This window comes from Parasteatoda tepidariorum, chromosome 10 (assembly GCF_043381705.1).
Source record: "Parasteatoda tepidariorum isolate YZ-2023 chromosome 10, CAS_Ptep_4.0, whole genome shotgun sequence".
NCBI classification, from domain to species: Eukaryota; Metazoa; Arthropoda; class Arachnida; order Araneae; family Theridiidae; genus Parasteatoda; species Parasteatoda tepidariorum.
The window spans coordinates 48,532,502-48,548,509 of NC_092213.1; the positions used below are offsets into that span (position 1 = coordinate 48,532,502).

Below are 16,008 nucleotides of genomic sequence, written 5' to 3' on the forward strand. Positions count from 1 at the left end.
AAAGGATAAGCTTTGAAAATACGCATGAATCAAGTATAACAATGTTTTTTCTTCTTGTAAGATTATTTTATTTTCATCGTTACCCAGTATTGTATTTTCATTTTACAAAAACTAGTTTGGACCAGTGTGATCAAAAAGTAAAATATCTAAAACTTAAATAGAGCAGTAGAACACATAAATATTTTTTTGATACTGGAGTCCTAAATTTTGTGTTTTCGTTATCTATTTGTCTTCCAAATTCCTTTGGAATAAAAAATAGTTATTTATGCAATTATTATAGTTCTTTTTCAAAAAAACTTTAATTTATTTTTTTGAAATTTTTATCCCTAATATGGCGTAATATAAATGCTAAGGGAAGTGTTTTTATTTATAATATATATATATATATATACAGTGGTGGCCAAAAGTGTGGNTATATATATATACTGTTGCATAGAAAAGAAAAAAAATCCAGATAAGGTAAATTTAGACAGAAAGATTTCGTTTCTCTGGCCCTGTACTTTTTACCTTCATGACTTTACATTTTTAAACATTAAAAACAAAAAAGGCTGCTTAGCCTAAAAAAAGCTATAAATAATGGCTGTTTTATAAATATTTTATTATTAATTTTAAATGTTCTTTTATGGTGCAAAGGTCAGCTCTTTTGATGTAAAGATCTTCAGTAGCTATGTCCTCAATGTTAATTGCAGGATTGGGGCAATTTCAGCTGCAATATTTTCACACCCAATTGTTCCTTTGTAGTTCTTCGAGACAAGTTTATAGCATTTCTACTAGGTAAGATCTCAATGCAGATAAACATTTTATTGATTAGATGAAAATTTTAGCATTTTGCAATAAAATCGTTTTTCAAAAAGATTTGAAAGTGAAACGTAATATTTTATTGACCCAAGCCTTTCTATTCCAAGTTAAGAATTGTTACAGAAATTTTTTACTCACTGATATAAATCCACCAATATTTCTTTAGAAACATCGAAAATCAAATCCAAATATGCAATTTGGCAAGGGTTTGCAAGCCCCAATTTGTCTATCACATTATCAAAGCAAGGATCACTGATGTCCACTAACATGCTTCCTTTGCTTTTGGCAGCAATAAACACATCAATTAGATGTTCCATAATGACACCAATATTTTCCACCACCTGAGCAATGGGATCATTCTGATCACTTGCAATGCAAACCTTTTCAGGTGAGGATTGGTCTTTTTGTGTCATAGCTAAAATTTCCTTCGGCCCATCATGGACACCAAGCATCTCAAGTAACTCCGCATCTGTCAATATTTCTCCAGATTTTTCCACAGATGCTTTCTCAATTTTATCAGTCAACATCGATTTTAAGTTGACCTGAAGCATATCAAAGAGCTCATCATCCGTCAACCCTTCTCCCAAGCTGACAAAAATATCCGGCTCTTTTTTATCGACCGGCACTGGTCTCACATTGACACCAAGTGTGTCAAAAAGTTCCTCATCCGTCGGAACTTCCAATTCATCATTCACATCAAATGCATCAGCTTTAGTTCCTCTACTAGAACTCAACTCAACGCTGATGCCTTTTTTGAAAATAAAAAGAAATGAAAAAAAAAAAAAAAACTTTTACCAAGTGCAAACATAGAAATCTTACTAATTATCATTATACGTTAAAATATTTCTTGCTTGAAGCGTAGAAATTTTTTCGCGTCAATCATCTGAATTTAAAATATTAATCACAATTAAATTTATAACTTTAATTTCATTCATAATTTTAATTTTATTCGAAATTTAATTTGCAAAAAATACCTACAGGGAGATCTAAATAATATGTCAGTGCAGTTTCTAGCCTCCCTCTTTTTTTAAATTGACTTGGTGCAAATTAAATGTCCAATATCAATAGAAAATGATTTTGTGCATAGCATACTTTCCCCTCCGATTAAGCTGAAATATTCTTCTACAGTTACTGTTAAAAATGTACGCTAAAAACAGAATCAATGAATTGGCCATTAGGCAGTGGTTTTTATGGTTTTTTACTTTATATTTGGTCCTGGAAAAATGAATGATAAACAATATGATTTTATTTCTGAAAGTTAATCTCGTTAAACTGACATGCCGACATGATTTCCACCTCACCGCACTGTTCATAAACCTCCCTAAGCTAACAGCCATGAAGTTCTTTAACAGCAAGGAGATGCCCATTCTTATTTAAAGCAAAAGATAACGCGGACATAGTTTTAAGCTACAGTGTCGTCTTATATCATTCCTTGTTTCCAATATTAAAAATAAATTATGCTACGATTTATGCAACCAATTATTCTACAAGGTGTTTACGTATTTGTTACGTTACGTATACCGGGCAGTGGCACTTAACTCGACCTAGTATGACTAGACCTTTGATAAATGTCTGAAATATATACTAGGTCTAGTTAAGTGTCATTGCCCGGTATACCCTACACTGATGTTTTTTTAAGGTTCAGTGCTACTGCCGGGTATACATTTGCCCGATAAACACTACACTGATGTTTTTTTAAGGTTCAATGTCACTGCCCGGTAAGCAATACACTGATGTTTTTTGAGGTTCAGTGCTACTGCACGGTATACATTTGCCCGGTATACCCTACACTGATATTTTTTTAAGGTCAAGTGCCATTGCCCGGTATATATTTGCCCGATACTCCAAACACTGATGTTTCTTCTAATCTATCGTCAGTAAGTATTAAAATATTGAATAAATGTAATTATATCCAGGAATAAATTAATATCAAATCGAATGATGTTTTGAATTTGTCATTTTTAAATGACATTTTGACGAATCGGAGATGTATTTTATACTTTGCCGGTAACATATATATATATACACACAACTAATTATTTTGCTGTAAGCTGCTTACGTACTGAAATTTTACCAAGGATTATTAAATTATTAATAGACATATAAAGAAAAATAGTGTATTACCATCTTTGTCTGAAAAATCCTCACTCGAATCAATCGATTCCTCACTACTCAAAGTTTCAGCAATTTTCATTGACTGAAAGATAAATGAAATTAAGTTAATAATTTGAATTAATTTCATAGAAGTTTATACGAGGAAAAAAAAAGAAGTTTCATAAATGCAATCGGAAATATCCAAAACTAAATCAAAACGAATAATTTTCCATCAGGATTACATTAGCATGAAAATGATCGAAATAATTTTGCTGAATAATAATAATACGAAATTTGTTTGTATTTGAAACTAAGTAGAGTATTTGTTTCCTTTCTTATTTTTGTGCTTTATTTTTATTTTATTTCCATATTTTTGCAGATAGCAGGGAAAAATTACTGACAGTGAGAAGACATTCATTTCAAATATTTTACCCTTAAATTTACATCAATTGCATAAAAAGATATCCATGCATATTAAAAGAATTGAGATGTAATTTTCATTAAGTATTAAGTATAATTATGAATATGTAAACTAAATTAATACATAAAGGGCAAAAGTATTTTTCAAAATTTCAGAAATAAAAAGTTGTCCTAAAGAATTATTACTTTCAAAATCAAACCACTCTGTATTTCAATAACAAAATTTTGATAAAAGCTAACCACAGATATTTGGCAGTATATCACTTTTAGTTTATGGAGACTGTAATAACTGGCTGAGATGCTAGTTTAACCAGAACGCTAATGACGTTAGTATTTGTATGAGGAATGTTACCATTTACCTGAAACGCCAAATCATCATTCTCGCCATCATCAACATCACAATCGCCGCCACAGCAGCACAAATAAGCGAAAAATCGCTTTATTCGTTGAAAGTATTCCATAATGGAATCAAAATCGCTTTTTGAAAACTTTTGAATAAAATTCAAGTTATCGCCCCAAATACAAGTTTTGGAATGACAGAAATATATTTCAACAATGTGATTGTTAACGTTTTAAACAATGATCTTGTTTTGCCGTACTGTCTTAACAATTGAAAATAATTTTTCTGCGCTTAATGACATTGTTAAGAAGTTTTATAAAAAAGCTATTATTGTTAATAATATGACATTGTTTCAGAATGATTAAATAGGGGTGCGCAACCTTCTAGAGTGAAGGAGTAGTGTGTCAATTTTTTCTCAGTTTGACCACTAAAAGGTCGCAAATCATTTTTCTCGATAAACTAAGTAATAAATAAGAGAATAATGTACTTTTAAATTTTAGAATATTTATTTTAAAAAAACTTACCGGGTAACAACGGTGTATAAATCAACATTTTTAACCCCAAAATTGTACGAAAATCGAAGGGTCGATTTATACACGTATAATAAAGTCGGACACACGTTTATCGTGAAATATTAATACATTATAAACAATGAAATTAACTTTGTATCAATTTCTACAGCATAGACTTTGCAAAAACTATTATTAATATGTTGTATGCAATAATCTTTGATTTTTCTTTTGCAATATTTGTTTGCATGTGAAGGTCTTCTTTAAAAAAGAAACATTAATTATGTTTATAAAAAAAATATTACCAAGGAAAGTAAAGATAATTTATTCAAGAGTAATTCAAAATATGCAGCACAATGACACATTTTAAAGCATAAAAGAAAGCTACAAAAGTTTAAAGATTCCAGATTATAATCTATGTTGGATTCAATCACGTTAAAGGTATCTTCATACTGATTCCAGTCTGCAATGGATTCTACTTCATTCTTTATCTGCTGAATTCCACAAAAAATCGACTTCCACAAAGAATTTGATATTTCAAACTTCTTAAACAATAACATTCGATTTCACTTTTTTCCAAGGTTTAGAATCTTCTCTGTTCCACAGTAAAATGGCCGTTAATGGAGGTTGGTCGTTTTTAGGGGTTACTTTCACTGACTTGAAAATGTTATCGAAGCTACATGATTTTTCGCAAACGATTTTTATTTTTGTGTAATTTTCTCTGTGCGGAAAGACATTTTGAGTCGGCGTCATGAAAACCAGACAGATGATTTAAATTTAGCGTCAATTAAAATGATTCCTACTCATATAATTATGCGTAAAAACAAATTTACAATTATGAATGATATAGCCATTTTAAATAATTACGCAATTATGTTTTTTGTTTATGTTTGTATTTAAATTTATGCCATAAAAGTTCGTTAGCTTTAAAAAGGGAAAGAAGTTTGTTAGTTTGAGATGCTTAGTTTTTTCTCAAATAACTTTTATTCCTAATTCAACTTTCAACTTTAAAAATAAATCATTATTAGCATCGTCCTTATTGCACTCTGACTGCAACATGAGTTTGTAGATCTTTTTCAGAGATCGTCAAAAAGAAGTCTATAAGTAAGAGCCTCACGCAAATATTTCAATTAGATTACTTATTTGCTTTGGTGATTTTAATATTTTTTCATGTTTCCCTTTTTGACCCTTTCGCATTTAGTGCAGATGTTTGACCTGTCACTGGGGGGGGGGTCAGTTTGATGGTCTCTCCTAAAGGTTTTCTTCGACACAAAGTCGCCAAAAAACTCCGTGACTCCCAAAAGTGATCTTAAATAGAGAAGGTTGCTACATAGAATTGATCTTATATAGTGATCTGACTATATTTTTATTATATAGGGCAATTCCACGGAAGTGTCAACTTTTAAGTAAAATTTCTTTTTTATGAATTGCATATTTTAATTTTAAAAATATGTTCAAAAATAGCCAAAGTCTACATATTGTCGTTTCATTTTTGATAATTTTAAATTTTTTGAATCTGGCAGCATTCTAAAGTAATCACATGGCTGACAAGTGAATTGTCCACATTTGTGCTAAAATTGTTTTCTTGAAAAATACTTATAAAATAAAAGAAATGTATCTTTCTTTTGCAATATTTTGATAAAAATATGCATATAGAACAAAATTTAAACATTTAAAACATTATCATTTTAAGTTTAATATATAAAATAAAAGTAACTTCTTTTACGTCATTCCGTCACATGTCTTAATAATGCATACATTTCCTGAGAACGAAGATAAGATGTGACATTGGCAAGTTAGATATAAAACCTCTTCAGAGACAAACTAATTTTCAAACTGTTGAAATTTTTACTAATTCTTACATAAATATTAATCCTGTTTAGCTGTTACATTCTGTTTTGTCATTTACATATTAATAAAACATTTTTTAAATGAAGGCTTTCTTCTACTAAACTTTTTGTCATTCCGTCACGGTCATTCCGTCACAGCAAATAGATGTTAATAACTGTTAGCCAACCTGAGGTTAATTTTCCAAATTCACATTTTACATTGTTACACATTATACTAAAAGTATAAAATAGTTCAGAAAAATAATAGCTTCAAAATTCGCAGAAACTACCAGTTCTAAGCGGCATGCCAAAAGCTTGGTTGCAAAATGTCATTCCGTCACGCAAATAAAAAGTTCGTAAAATTAAAAGTAAAAAAGATAGAAAATCCTGTTTTTTTAGTTTATGCAGCGCATTATGCCAATAATAATGATATGCATTAGAAATTTTTTTTTATTTGAAATTAGATACATAGAAACTTCAATTAATTGTTATTTTGCAAGTCAAATCATTCCGTCACATATGGAATTGCCCTATAAGGTATAGATTGAACAAAAAGAAATATTTCGTTGAAAAACAGGAATGCAAATCTTTTAATGAAGTTAAAGAGATTCAAAGTGAGTTAAGTTTAAACAAAATCCATATAGAGCAAAATAAGGTCCGACATTTAGAAGAAAAAATTCTCTAGTTGAAGAAAATATTTTTTTAATGCAATATTTGTTAATGTTTCAATTTTCCTAATTGAAATGATTTCCCCAGTTATACTACTATTTAGCTATACCAGTTATACTGCTATGTATTTTTATTTAAAAAAGCGTTTAAAAGCTAAACTTTCAAATAATATACGGACTTATGTATTTTTAATATGAGAAATTTAAAAGAGCTCTGCCGAGTTGTAAAAAATACTAATTTACTCAAAATAATAATCTATTTTTATTTTACAAAGACTAAGCACAGCTGAAACTTCCCATCTTTAAAGTTATAGCCAAAAATAATAATAATAATTTAAAGTAGAGTTTCCCAACGTGGGGAGGCGCATTTGAAGGCGAAACATAATGCTCATATTAATTCAGATTTAAATTACTTTCAAACTTTAAAGAAAAACTTTGAAAAGAGGACAACAGTAAAGTCTCTATTTACTGCTCACACTTCAACTCATAATCGTATTCTTGAGGCTAGTTATCAAATTTCCTTATTCATCGCTAAATCTGGAAAAAAATCATACTATAGGAGAGAATTTCATAAAATCGTCAATATCAGCATTTCTTAAAACGGTTCTTGAAAAAAATGACAAAGATGTAAAGGCTATGCCACTCAGTAACAATACTGTTACCAGAAGAAAAAATGAAATGAGTGAAGATATTGAAAAACAACTTGTTGAAAAGCTAAAAACAAGAAAATTCTCAGTGTAAATGAATGAATCAACTTTGATAGACAGTGTGGCAGTATTGATAACTTACGTAAGATTTATTGATAAAGAGCATTTTGCTGAAGAAATGTTGTTTTGTGAAAGATTACAAAGCACCACTACCTCCAAAGATATTATATAATAAGCTAAAAAAAAACTACTTAGATGTCAATAATATACCAAAAACAAAATATAACATCTTGTGCTGCAGATCATATGCTCCTAATATGATGGGCAAGAAAAATGGCTACTTAAAGTTGATGAAAGATGCGAATCCAGTGCTTCTTGTGCATTGTGTTATTCATAGGGAAAATTTGGTAGCTGAAAACATCTCGCCTGTTCTAAATGAAGTACTACATTCAGTAATAAAGTGTATCAATGCTATTAAATCTAATGCCAAATGTGAGCGTTTCTTCAAGCTATTTTGTGAAGAACAAGATGCAGAATGTCAGAAATATATTAACAACAAAAACTTTGATTGGCTCCAAAAATGTGAAGTAAATAATACCGCTTTACTTGTTATTGTCGATCATCTGAAAATTCTATCGGCTGATTTAAAAGAATGATTTTCTGCTATAAAACAAATTGATTTTCCAACATGGATGATGCAGCCAATGTTAGTAGATTTGTCTGATATATCAAATATGCAGTATCAAAAGGAACTCGCAGAAATGCAAAATGATGAGTCAGTTAAGACTTTAATTAATGTAAAAGGAGTGATGGCATGGCTTTGTGAGGAAACAGAAATCAAATACCCAAATTCAACCAAATATGCAAGAAAACTATTGCTAACCGTTTCCATCTTCATATTCAGCTGAATGTGGATTTAGTGCTGTAAATGATTTACTGGTAAAAAAAAAAAAAAGAAATCGTCTGGATATAACACAGCGGGGAGACTTGAGGCGGAAGCTAACCAAATTGGAACATAAAATCTCTGTGCAGCAAGCATCAAGCACAAGGATCTCCCTAAATTAAAATATTAAATTACTATAGAAAAAATGTTCTTAAAATTATTTCGACTTTGAATTTTAGTTTTTCATTATATGTTTTGAAAATTTACTAACTGTGTATCGTTAACAATTTCCATGTGATTTCTTCTTAAAACCTATCATTTAAGTTTCTTAAATGAACAATTCAAATTTTTAGCATTAAAAATCACGTATATGTTACATAGGGGGGCATAAGAGTTTTAGAAAGGCTTAGGCGAGGCATGGCACAAAAAAAGATTGGGAAACACTGGTTTAAAGTATATACAATATGGTAACTACGAAAATCTAATTTGAGAAAAAATGGAAAGGCATAAAAAAAAATTTCTACTTTTCCTGAAATCAGCATCCAAAAATCTATCATTAGTTTCAAAGCAATTTTTCGATGGATACCTGAAAATAACGTCATCGCAGGTAAATCGTGGCAGGTTTGTCGATTCACAAGCCAATCAGGTTCGACACAAACGCGTGACGTCGCTTACAGGTATCCAATTAAATCCGATTTAAATCACATGGTTAGGCATAATCACTTCATTTCTTCTTGAGTTGCAAGTACCCATTTGGAATTTTTTTCTTTCAAATTTCATGATATACAAAAGGTAGGCAACTTATTTATATTGCAATATTTTTTTAGGTCACAGTTTTCCTTGTTCCTGTCGCCAAACCATTCAGAATCATTTATCAACATCACAATCATTAACTCAGGTGTCTCCTCGTTTCACTACTCTGAATCCCCCACATAATTCTATAACTTCACATACTATGCCAATACCAATATCAAATGGGCCTTTACCAGCTTCCCAGCAATCTAACAGATCACCAGAGTCAGCAAAACCTAAAAGCAACGGTGATAATAAACCCAGGAAAGCAACTAAGGAAGCAAAATTGAGAAGACATAAAGGAAAAAGCAGAACAAATACAGGTAAATAAATTACTACACTAATGTGTAAATAATCATAAAAATAACAATTTTTTGAAAAATTATTTAAATGAAAAGTAATTGGATAGAAATATACGGTTTGCTGCGTTCTCCTTAGAAACTAGTTTATTTATTTTTGTGAAATTTCCAAGTTACTTACAAAGCTCGTCAACAGATGGCGATACCGACTAAGAAAAAACATATAACGATGTTTCTAAGATAACTGCTGATTGCATCAACAATGTGATACGATCAGATGACAAAATTTGTAAGGGCCCGTGCAAATATTTGTGTTGGAATAACTGATATGCATATTAAAACATTGATATATTATATATTATATTCAGTCACCAGCGCCACTTGTTGGCAAGCTTTGTAACTAAATTTGAAATATCATGAAACTCTGGTTGCGTAAATGGGTCATAACAAACTGTGTATTTCTCTCTCCTTCTGATTTCTTTTGATTTTTAAACCATCGGTCATTTTCAGGACACCAAATGAAATATATATTATAATCTTGCATACATTATTCCAATTGTTTTGTATACATTTAGTGGATTAAGTTAAAATTTTTGATTTTCGCCTTTTCGATGTGCTTTGTTTTTAGCAAACTTTTGATGATAGAATATTATCCAACATCACAACACGCAACTTATTGAAAGCTTTTTTTTTTTAAATGAAAAAAGGAGTAAACAGTTTGTTCCAGGACTTCTAAATTGCTCCCTAAAAAAAATTCAAAAACAAGTGTCACTAGAACTGAAGAAAGGATATTTTAAACTAAAATTTCCATCCATAAAAAAACAAAGAATGAAAAGTGGCTAAAATTTGAGGAAATAATTATAATTTTAGAAACCAATGACAACAAAAAAATGCAGTATAAAGCTCTGATTTTTTTTCACTTAGTGGAAGGAGATGAAATTTATATATTTTAGCTTCCTCTTCATTTACCTGATTTAGATCTTTGTGATCTTTTTCTATTGGCTCTTTTATTTCTTTCTGTAAAAATTACATTAATTGCTGCAAGAGCGCTTTTAGAAGAAAAAACGAATCGCTAAACAGTTTGTAAAAAGTAGAGTGGAAAAACTAATTTTCTCTCATCTTGAGGAAAAACTCATTATTAACTTTGTTTCGAAGGAACGAAATTATAGAGTATAATGGTGAGATAGAATATAAAAGTTAATTATAGAATATAAAAGTTTAAATAATTATAGAATATAAAAGTTTAAATTTCTTTGGCTAATAAGTTTTTTTTATGATCTTTTTATTTCCTTGTTTTGGAAACTTAAAACAGATATGTATTGCTTCCAGCAGAAGGTCGAGAATGTGTAAATTGCGGTGCGACGTCCACTCCTCTTTGGCGACGAGATGGCACTGGTCATTACTTGTGCAATGCATGCGGTCTTTATTATAAAATGAATGGACACAGCAGACCTCTAGTGAAGCCTAAAAGAAGATTGGTAAGTGAAACAGTTGCACTTTATTATCTCTTAATTCTTCATTTAATCCTTTTCTTAATAACTATACTACTCTAAAGAATCCCTCTTGCCGCATAACCCCTGGTTAACGTTGTTTTTCGAAGCTCTGTCACCCAGGAAAATAAAGAAGCTATAGTTTAAGTACCTTACACTTGAAGCAATGCGATGATTTTAAGCTATATATATAATCTTGCTGTGAAGAGTTATCTGGGCATTAGAACAGACGTATAACTTAAATATTTTAAAAGTTAAACTTTTTGAAAAATCGCCAATTTGGCGCCATTTTTCCTACCAGATAAAAATCACCAAAATAACTGCCTTGTTTTCAGTTTTTGCAAATTTTTATGAGCCCAGATAATGCAGCATTGGAGTAAGATTTTAAATATTAGAAAATTAGACCACAAACGCTTTTCCTTTTCACAAAACTGTGGCTTTTCTCCATATTGGCGTTTTGCGCCATTTTCAAAATATAGGTAGACAGTGCTGGCTTTAGATAGGCTAAACACGACCTAACAGTCATAAGTAACAGTTGCAAACTCACAGCAGTTATAAAAATAGCATATTATTCGCAGAAAAGCATCATTTCATGTTACGACGGAGTCTTCGAAAAACAGCCTTAAAGGAACGTCATACCACGGGAGAAACTTTTCATTTCTCCCGGACTTCTTTTTAGAAAAAGCTAGTTCAAACAAACTTAGAGAAAACCCTGAAGTTTCAAGTACTAAAACGAAAATTTCAAACTAAAAATGAGAAGGTAACTTAGGATTACGTAATGAAGAAGTTCTCTACAAATAATTTATTTGTATTTTGATGTTTTGACTTTTTTTTTCAGTGATAGCTTATTTTATTTTATTTTTTTATAACCATCGTTGAACAGCCGACCCAATTTTGGTTTCACGATTACTAATGTTCAACTCCGTAGCCTTGTAATTTTTTAACACAATACAGAAGACAAGGGAACTCCTGGATCAAGTATTGGGATAAATTTTGTGGAGTACTTTTTGATGAAAATAATTCGCCTTTGTGTTACATGAAAAGGAAAAACCACGAAGATCTCCCACAGTTGGACTAATGGCAAGAAAAGTCTAACCTATGTTCCTTCTACCACTGAGGATATGTTACGTCAGCACTGTGGTCGGTGCTAGCCGGGTGCGGAATTCGTATCGACCATCCATTGCTGGGATTCGAACCCGGTTTACCTCATCGGAAGGCGAATGCTATCCCCTGAGCAACCATGGCTCTTTTTAGCTTATTGTAGGTTTGCCTGAATTCATTTTTTTCTTTCTTTTAAATTTTAAATTAGTAATGAAGATGAAAGAGAATTTGAGACAAAAAGTTTCTTCTGTTGCATGCCGTCCTCTTAAGCAATTTCGCCACTTATTGAATGCAACATTTTTTCTATTAGAGGTCTTATCGTGTACATTTGTCGCAACTTTAATTTAGTACAAAATCAAACCATATTATAGTACTAATTAATTTTTCTTGAACTTGGTTGCACAATATTATGATTCAATTTAACATTTTATTAAAATTGCAATACAGCAAGTTACAACGCTGAACAAATTTTTCTTAGGTCAATTTGTATTGACATTGCCAAAAGTTCTTTTTTTGCTGACACTGCAATTTTTTAAAACAATTAATCAAAAATTTGTTCACAATCATATATGTTAGTAAAATTTTAAAATTTAAATTCATAAAAGATGTAGAGTAATTATCATTTTCAATTACATTTAATTAAAAAAGAAGTTTACTATTTGTTATCTCCTATCTATCCATAAATTTTCAATATTTTCTGAGAAAGTTGGTTTGGTACTATAAATGTCAGTTAGTTTGTAACTAATGATTAATTATCGAAAAATCATGAAATTTTATAAGAAAAATCCAGTTGACTAAGAAACTAACTATACTGACTATGGAAGAATAGGACTTTCAACGTTATTTGGTCAATTTTTACCAAATTTTTCATAACTCTTACCCGATATAGGACAAAACATAACCAAATCAATGTTTTTTTTTTAGATAAAGGACATTTAAGTGTGAAATAAATAAGCAGCTTATAGAGTAGCTGCAATGAACATTGAATTGGATCGTCAGGTTTTCTTCGATGTTGTGGTGTAATGTACAGTACTCAAAATAAAATAGCGGAACACCCAGAATAACTTTTAATCTAATGATCAGATTTTTACGCACTAAAACTCAATCTTAATGGCTCGAAGGAGTGGCCTTAAATATCTAATTAGTTAGTGCAGACGACAATTTAAGTTATAAAATCAAACACTTCTAAATAAACATACTCCCCCCCCCNCCCCCCCCCCCCGGTGTCTGGAAAATGTGGTCCCAAAAGCATAAACAAGAAAGTGGTCGAAAGTTTGGACCCCTTGATGCTTATTTTACTTTTAGAATATTCCGTCATTTCTCGAGAACGTTATAAGCGAATTAAAAAATTTTGCACTCAATTATAAGATTTATCTATTCAAAGACTATTCCATACAAAAAATAACCTTTAAGTAAGTATATATTATTTTTTATTATTATTTTCTTTCCTAATAGTCAAAAGAATTTTGAATTCTAAGATATACAAATACTTAAATTATTTTAAAGATTGTAATTTTATTGCAAAGTACTAAATTTGAACGAAATCTGTCAAATATTTTCTGTGAAATCAAATTTTAAAAAAGTCATACATTTAAAATTCATTTCTCTAAAATTATCAGACTAATTTTGTTCGAACTTTAAATTTTGTCAAATAAAATCACGTTTTTTGAAATGATGCAAAAATTTGCATACCTTGCAAATTAAAATTTTTTCGACTAATGAATAAAATAATAAATAATGATAAATATATATAAAAAATTTTTCATGGAATTATCTTCGGAAAAACTAATTTTATAATTGCGGGAAAAATGTTTCGATTCGCTTTAAAAGTTCTCGAGATATAGCGAATACGTAAATAGTAAAATTAACAGTAAGGTGTCCACACTGCTGTCATGACCAAACTATTTGAACCATATATCACAGATAATGGCTACTTTTTATATCTTTTGGACCAGAAATGCAATATATGTCTGTAAAAAAATTACCTCTATTCATAGGAAGTACGTTTTGGTGTCTCGTAACTTAAAATATCATTTGCACGAATTAATTAGCATATTTGAAGACAGCCCCCCGTCTCGAACCATTGAGTCCCAGTATGGAAATCTATTCAAAAGTTATTCAAAATGAAACGTTGCTTTTTAATATCGAAAATACTTGCGAATAAATATTAAGTTAATTAATAAGTATTGTTGTAGTACTACATAAGTTTCATTGGTTTTTAAATTATAGGCATCATTGATTTTTAAAATCGTAATTTCAATTTTGTGATTTTGTGACAACGTGATTGCTATTGCAGATTGTAATTGCAAGTTTATAACTTTAAGATTTCTAAATTTTTAATAGAGCTGCAAGTGCAAAACTGTACACTGTACATACAAAAGAATAAAAATATTAAAACGTTCACCTTCTTAAGGCAGGTTCATGAGACAAAAATATCTATTCCACATGAAAATACCACATATTCGGTTGTGTTAAGTGAAAATACATCATTTGGGGAAAGTAAAAAGTTATTGCCAAAATGCAAAAGAGAATAAAAAGGGACAATATTTTAATAGAACGATCTAGCTTTTCCAGATGAAATAAAGACGTTATTGTTTTAAAGATTAACAATAAATGACCCTACGTAGAACACGACTCAACTAAAGTAGTTTTTGGCAGCATTTGTAGGGGGAAAAAACGTTTCTATCAGCTCTGAGGGATTTTAAGTCATTAGTCGGGGACAGGTGCTTCCCGGAATATAAGAGATGAAGATAGCTATCTTATCAGATGCCACAGATCTGTTGGAGATTCCGCAATTGGAGAATGCGACTTGCGGTAATTTTTTGAATTGATATCACTCGTTGGACGGAATCTGGTACCTACACATGTTTTTTATTTTTAATTTATAACCGTTGTTGAACAACCAGCTCCATACACATGCTTAGGAATGTTTGTTATATTGTTTCATTAAAAAAATTTTGCCGGGGTGGGGATAACTTTATTTAACATATGGGTGTTCAAATTTCATTCGCCAAGGGAAATATAGGAAAATAAAAAAAACATATCGACTCCTGTCCGGTAAAATATAAAAAATTCGTGGCAAAAATAATTTAATATTAGCATTTTATTTATTTATTCATCAATTATTTATTTATTATTAATTATCGTTATTATTATTAATTACCATTGTTTATTCACTATTATTTATTTATTATTAATATTAATCATAATTATTTATTTATTATTATCATTATTTACTTAACATATATTTATTTATCATTATTTATTTTTTTTAAAAAAAATAGGATAAAGTGATCAAATAAAATCATTCGTAGATGAATTTTATCTGGAATTTTTCAAAAGCTTTAATTGTAAATTAGGCAATACTTTTTTTTTTTTTCTGGCTGCATTTCGTCGTGTTTTTATATTTCATGTATTTCCTGTTTCTGCTTGTCAGTAAAAAATTTACTCTAGTTTTACTCTGTTTAGCTCATCAAAACATATTTAAAATTATTCAACAAAATTTGCTTAATATCATTACAGCATACAGGAAGCTCATAATTTCAATCAAATGATGTAAAATCATTTACTTTACTTCTTCAAAATATTTCTTCCAGATTTATTTTAGCGAATATTTTATAATTCTCAAATTCTAGAAAACAATTAAAGTAGAGAAAGACCATACAAAATGAGTTCTGAAAATATAGCAACTAAATGAAAAATATACATAAAGCACTTATAAACACGCTATTTAAAAAATATTCGATAACATATATTAATTTGAACAATGAATTCATTTGAAAACGGTAGTCCATTTATTTTGGTCCTATTCTGCCATGCAATTGAAAAAAATAACGTGTGTATTTCATGACAGATTTCGAGTAAAGTGGCTGGACAACTATTTTTTGCTTATGCTACAAACGCTAAAGTAGAATCTCAAAAAACTGATCGAACAAATTTTCCCCCCATTTTTTTTCATTAGTTAACTTATAAAAAAATGCCATTTCGAATATTTTGTCACTTATATACATAAAAATCTCAATTTTTAATTTTTTGCGGTTCGAATCGTTTTTTTTTTTTTTTTTTTTTTTTTTTTTTTTTTTTTTTTTTTTTTTTTTTTTTTTTTTTTTTTTTTTTTTTTTTTTTTTTTTTTTTTTTT

General features: G+C 29.8%; 2 protein-coding genes across 3 annotated transcripts in view; one reads left to right on the forward strand and one right to left on the reverse strand.

Moving 5' to 3' along the window:
• LOC107447619 (trans-acting T-cell-specific transcription factor GATA-3-like) overlaps positions 1–16,008 on the forward strand; it is a 44,278-nt gene that overhangs the window by 17,874 nt on the left and 10,396 nt on the right. For both annotated transcript variants that reach the window (XM_021146769.3, XM_071186543.1), the window contains exons 4-5: positions 9,016–9,303; positions 10,612–10,757. In XM_021146769.3, the coding sequence (XP_021002428.2) occupies positions 9,016–9,303; positions 10,612–10,757 (434 nt within the window). The remainder of the gene's footprint in view (positions 1–9,015; positions 9,304–10,611; positions 10,758–16,008) is intronic.
• LOC139426730 (uncharacterized) lies at positions 933–8,844 on the reverse strand. Its single transcript, XM_071186545.1, has 3 exons — positions 8,713–8,844; positions 2,923–2,995; positions 933–1,546 (listed from the first exon to the last, which is right to left on the reverse strand). Exons 1-3 carry the CDS (start codon positions 8,788–8,790, stop codon positions 933–935), a joined length of 765 nt encoding a protein of 254 aa, XP_071042646.1. The 5' UTR covers positions 8,791–8,844.

What these genes read in the sequence shown, in the direction of transcription:
- LOC139426730 (XM_071186545.1), bottom strand. Translation starts at nt 8,790, where the DNA reads ATGACGTTATTTTCAGGTATCCATCGAAAAATTGCTTTGAAACTAATG. An exon ending in GGATGCTGATTTCAGGAAAA is followed by an intron (nt 2,996 to 8,712) that starts GTAGAAATTTTT and finishes TTTATCTTTCAG; the next exon opens with TCAATGAAAATTGCTGAAAC. An exon ending in GGATTTTTCAGACAAAGATG is followed by an intron (nt 1,547 to 2,922) that starts GTAATACACTAT and finishes TTTTCAAAAAAG; the next exon opens with GCATCAGCGTTGAGTTGAGT.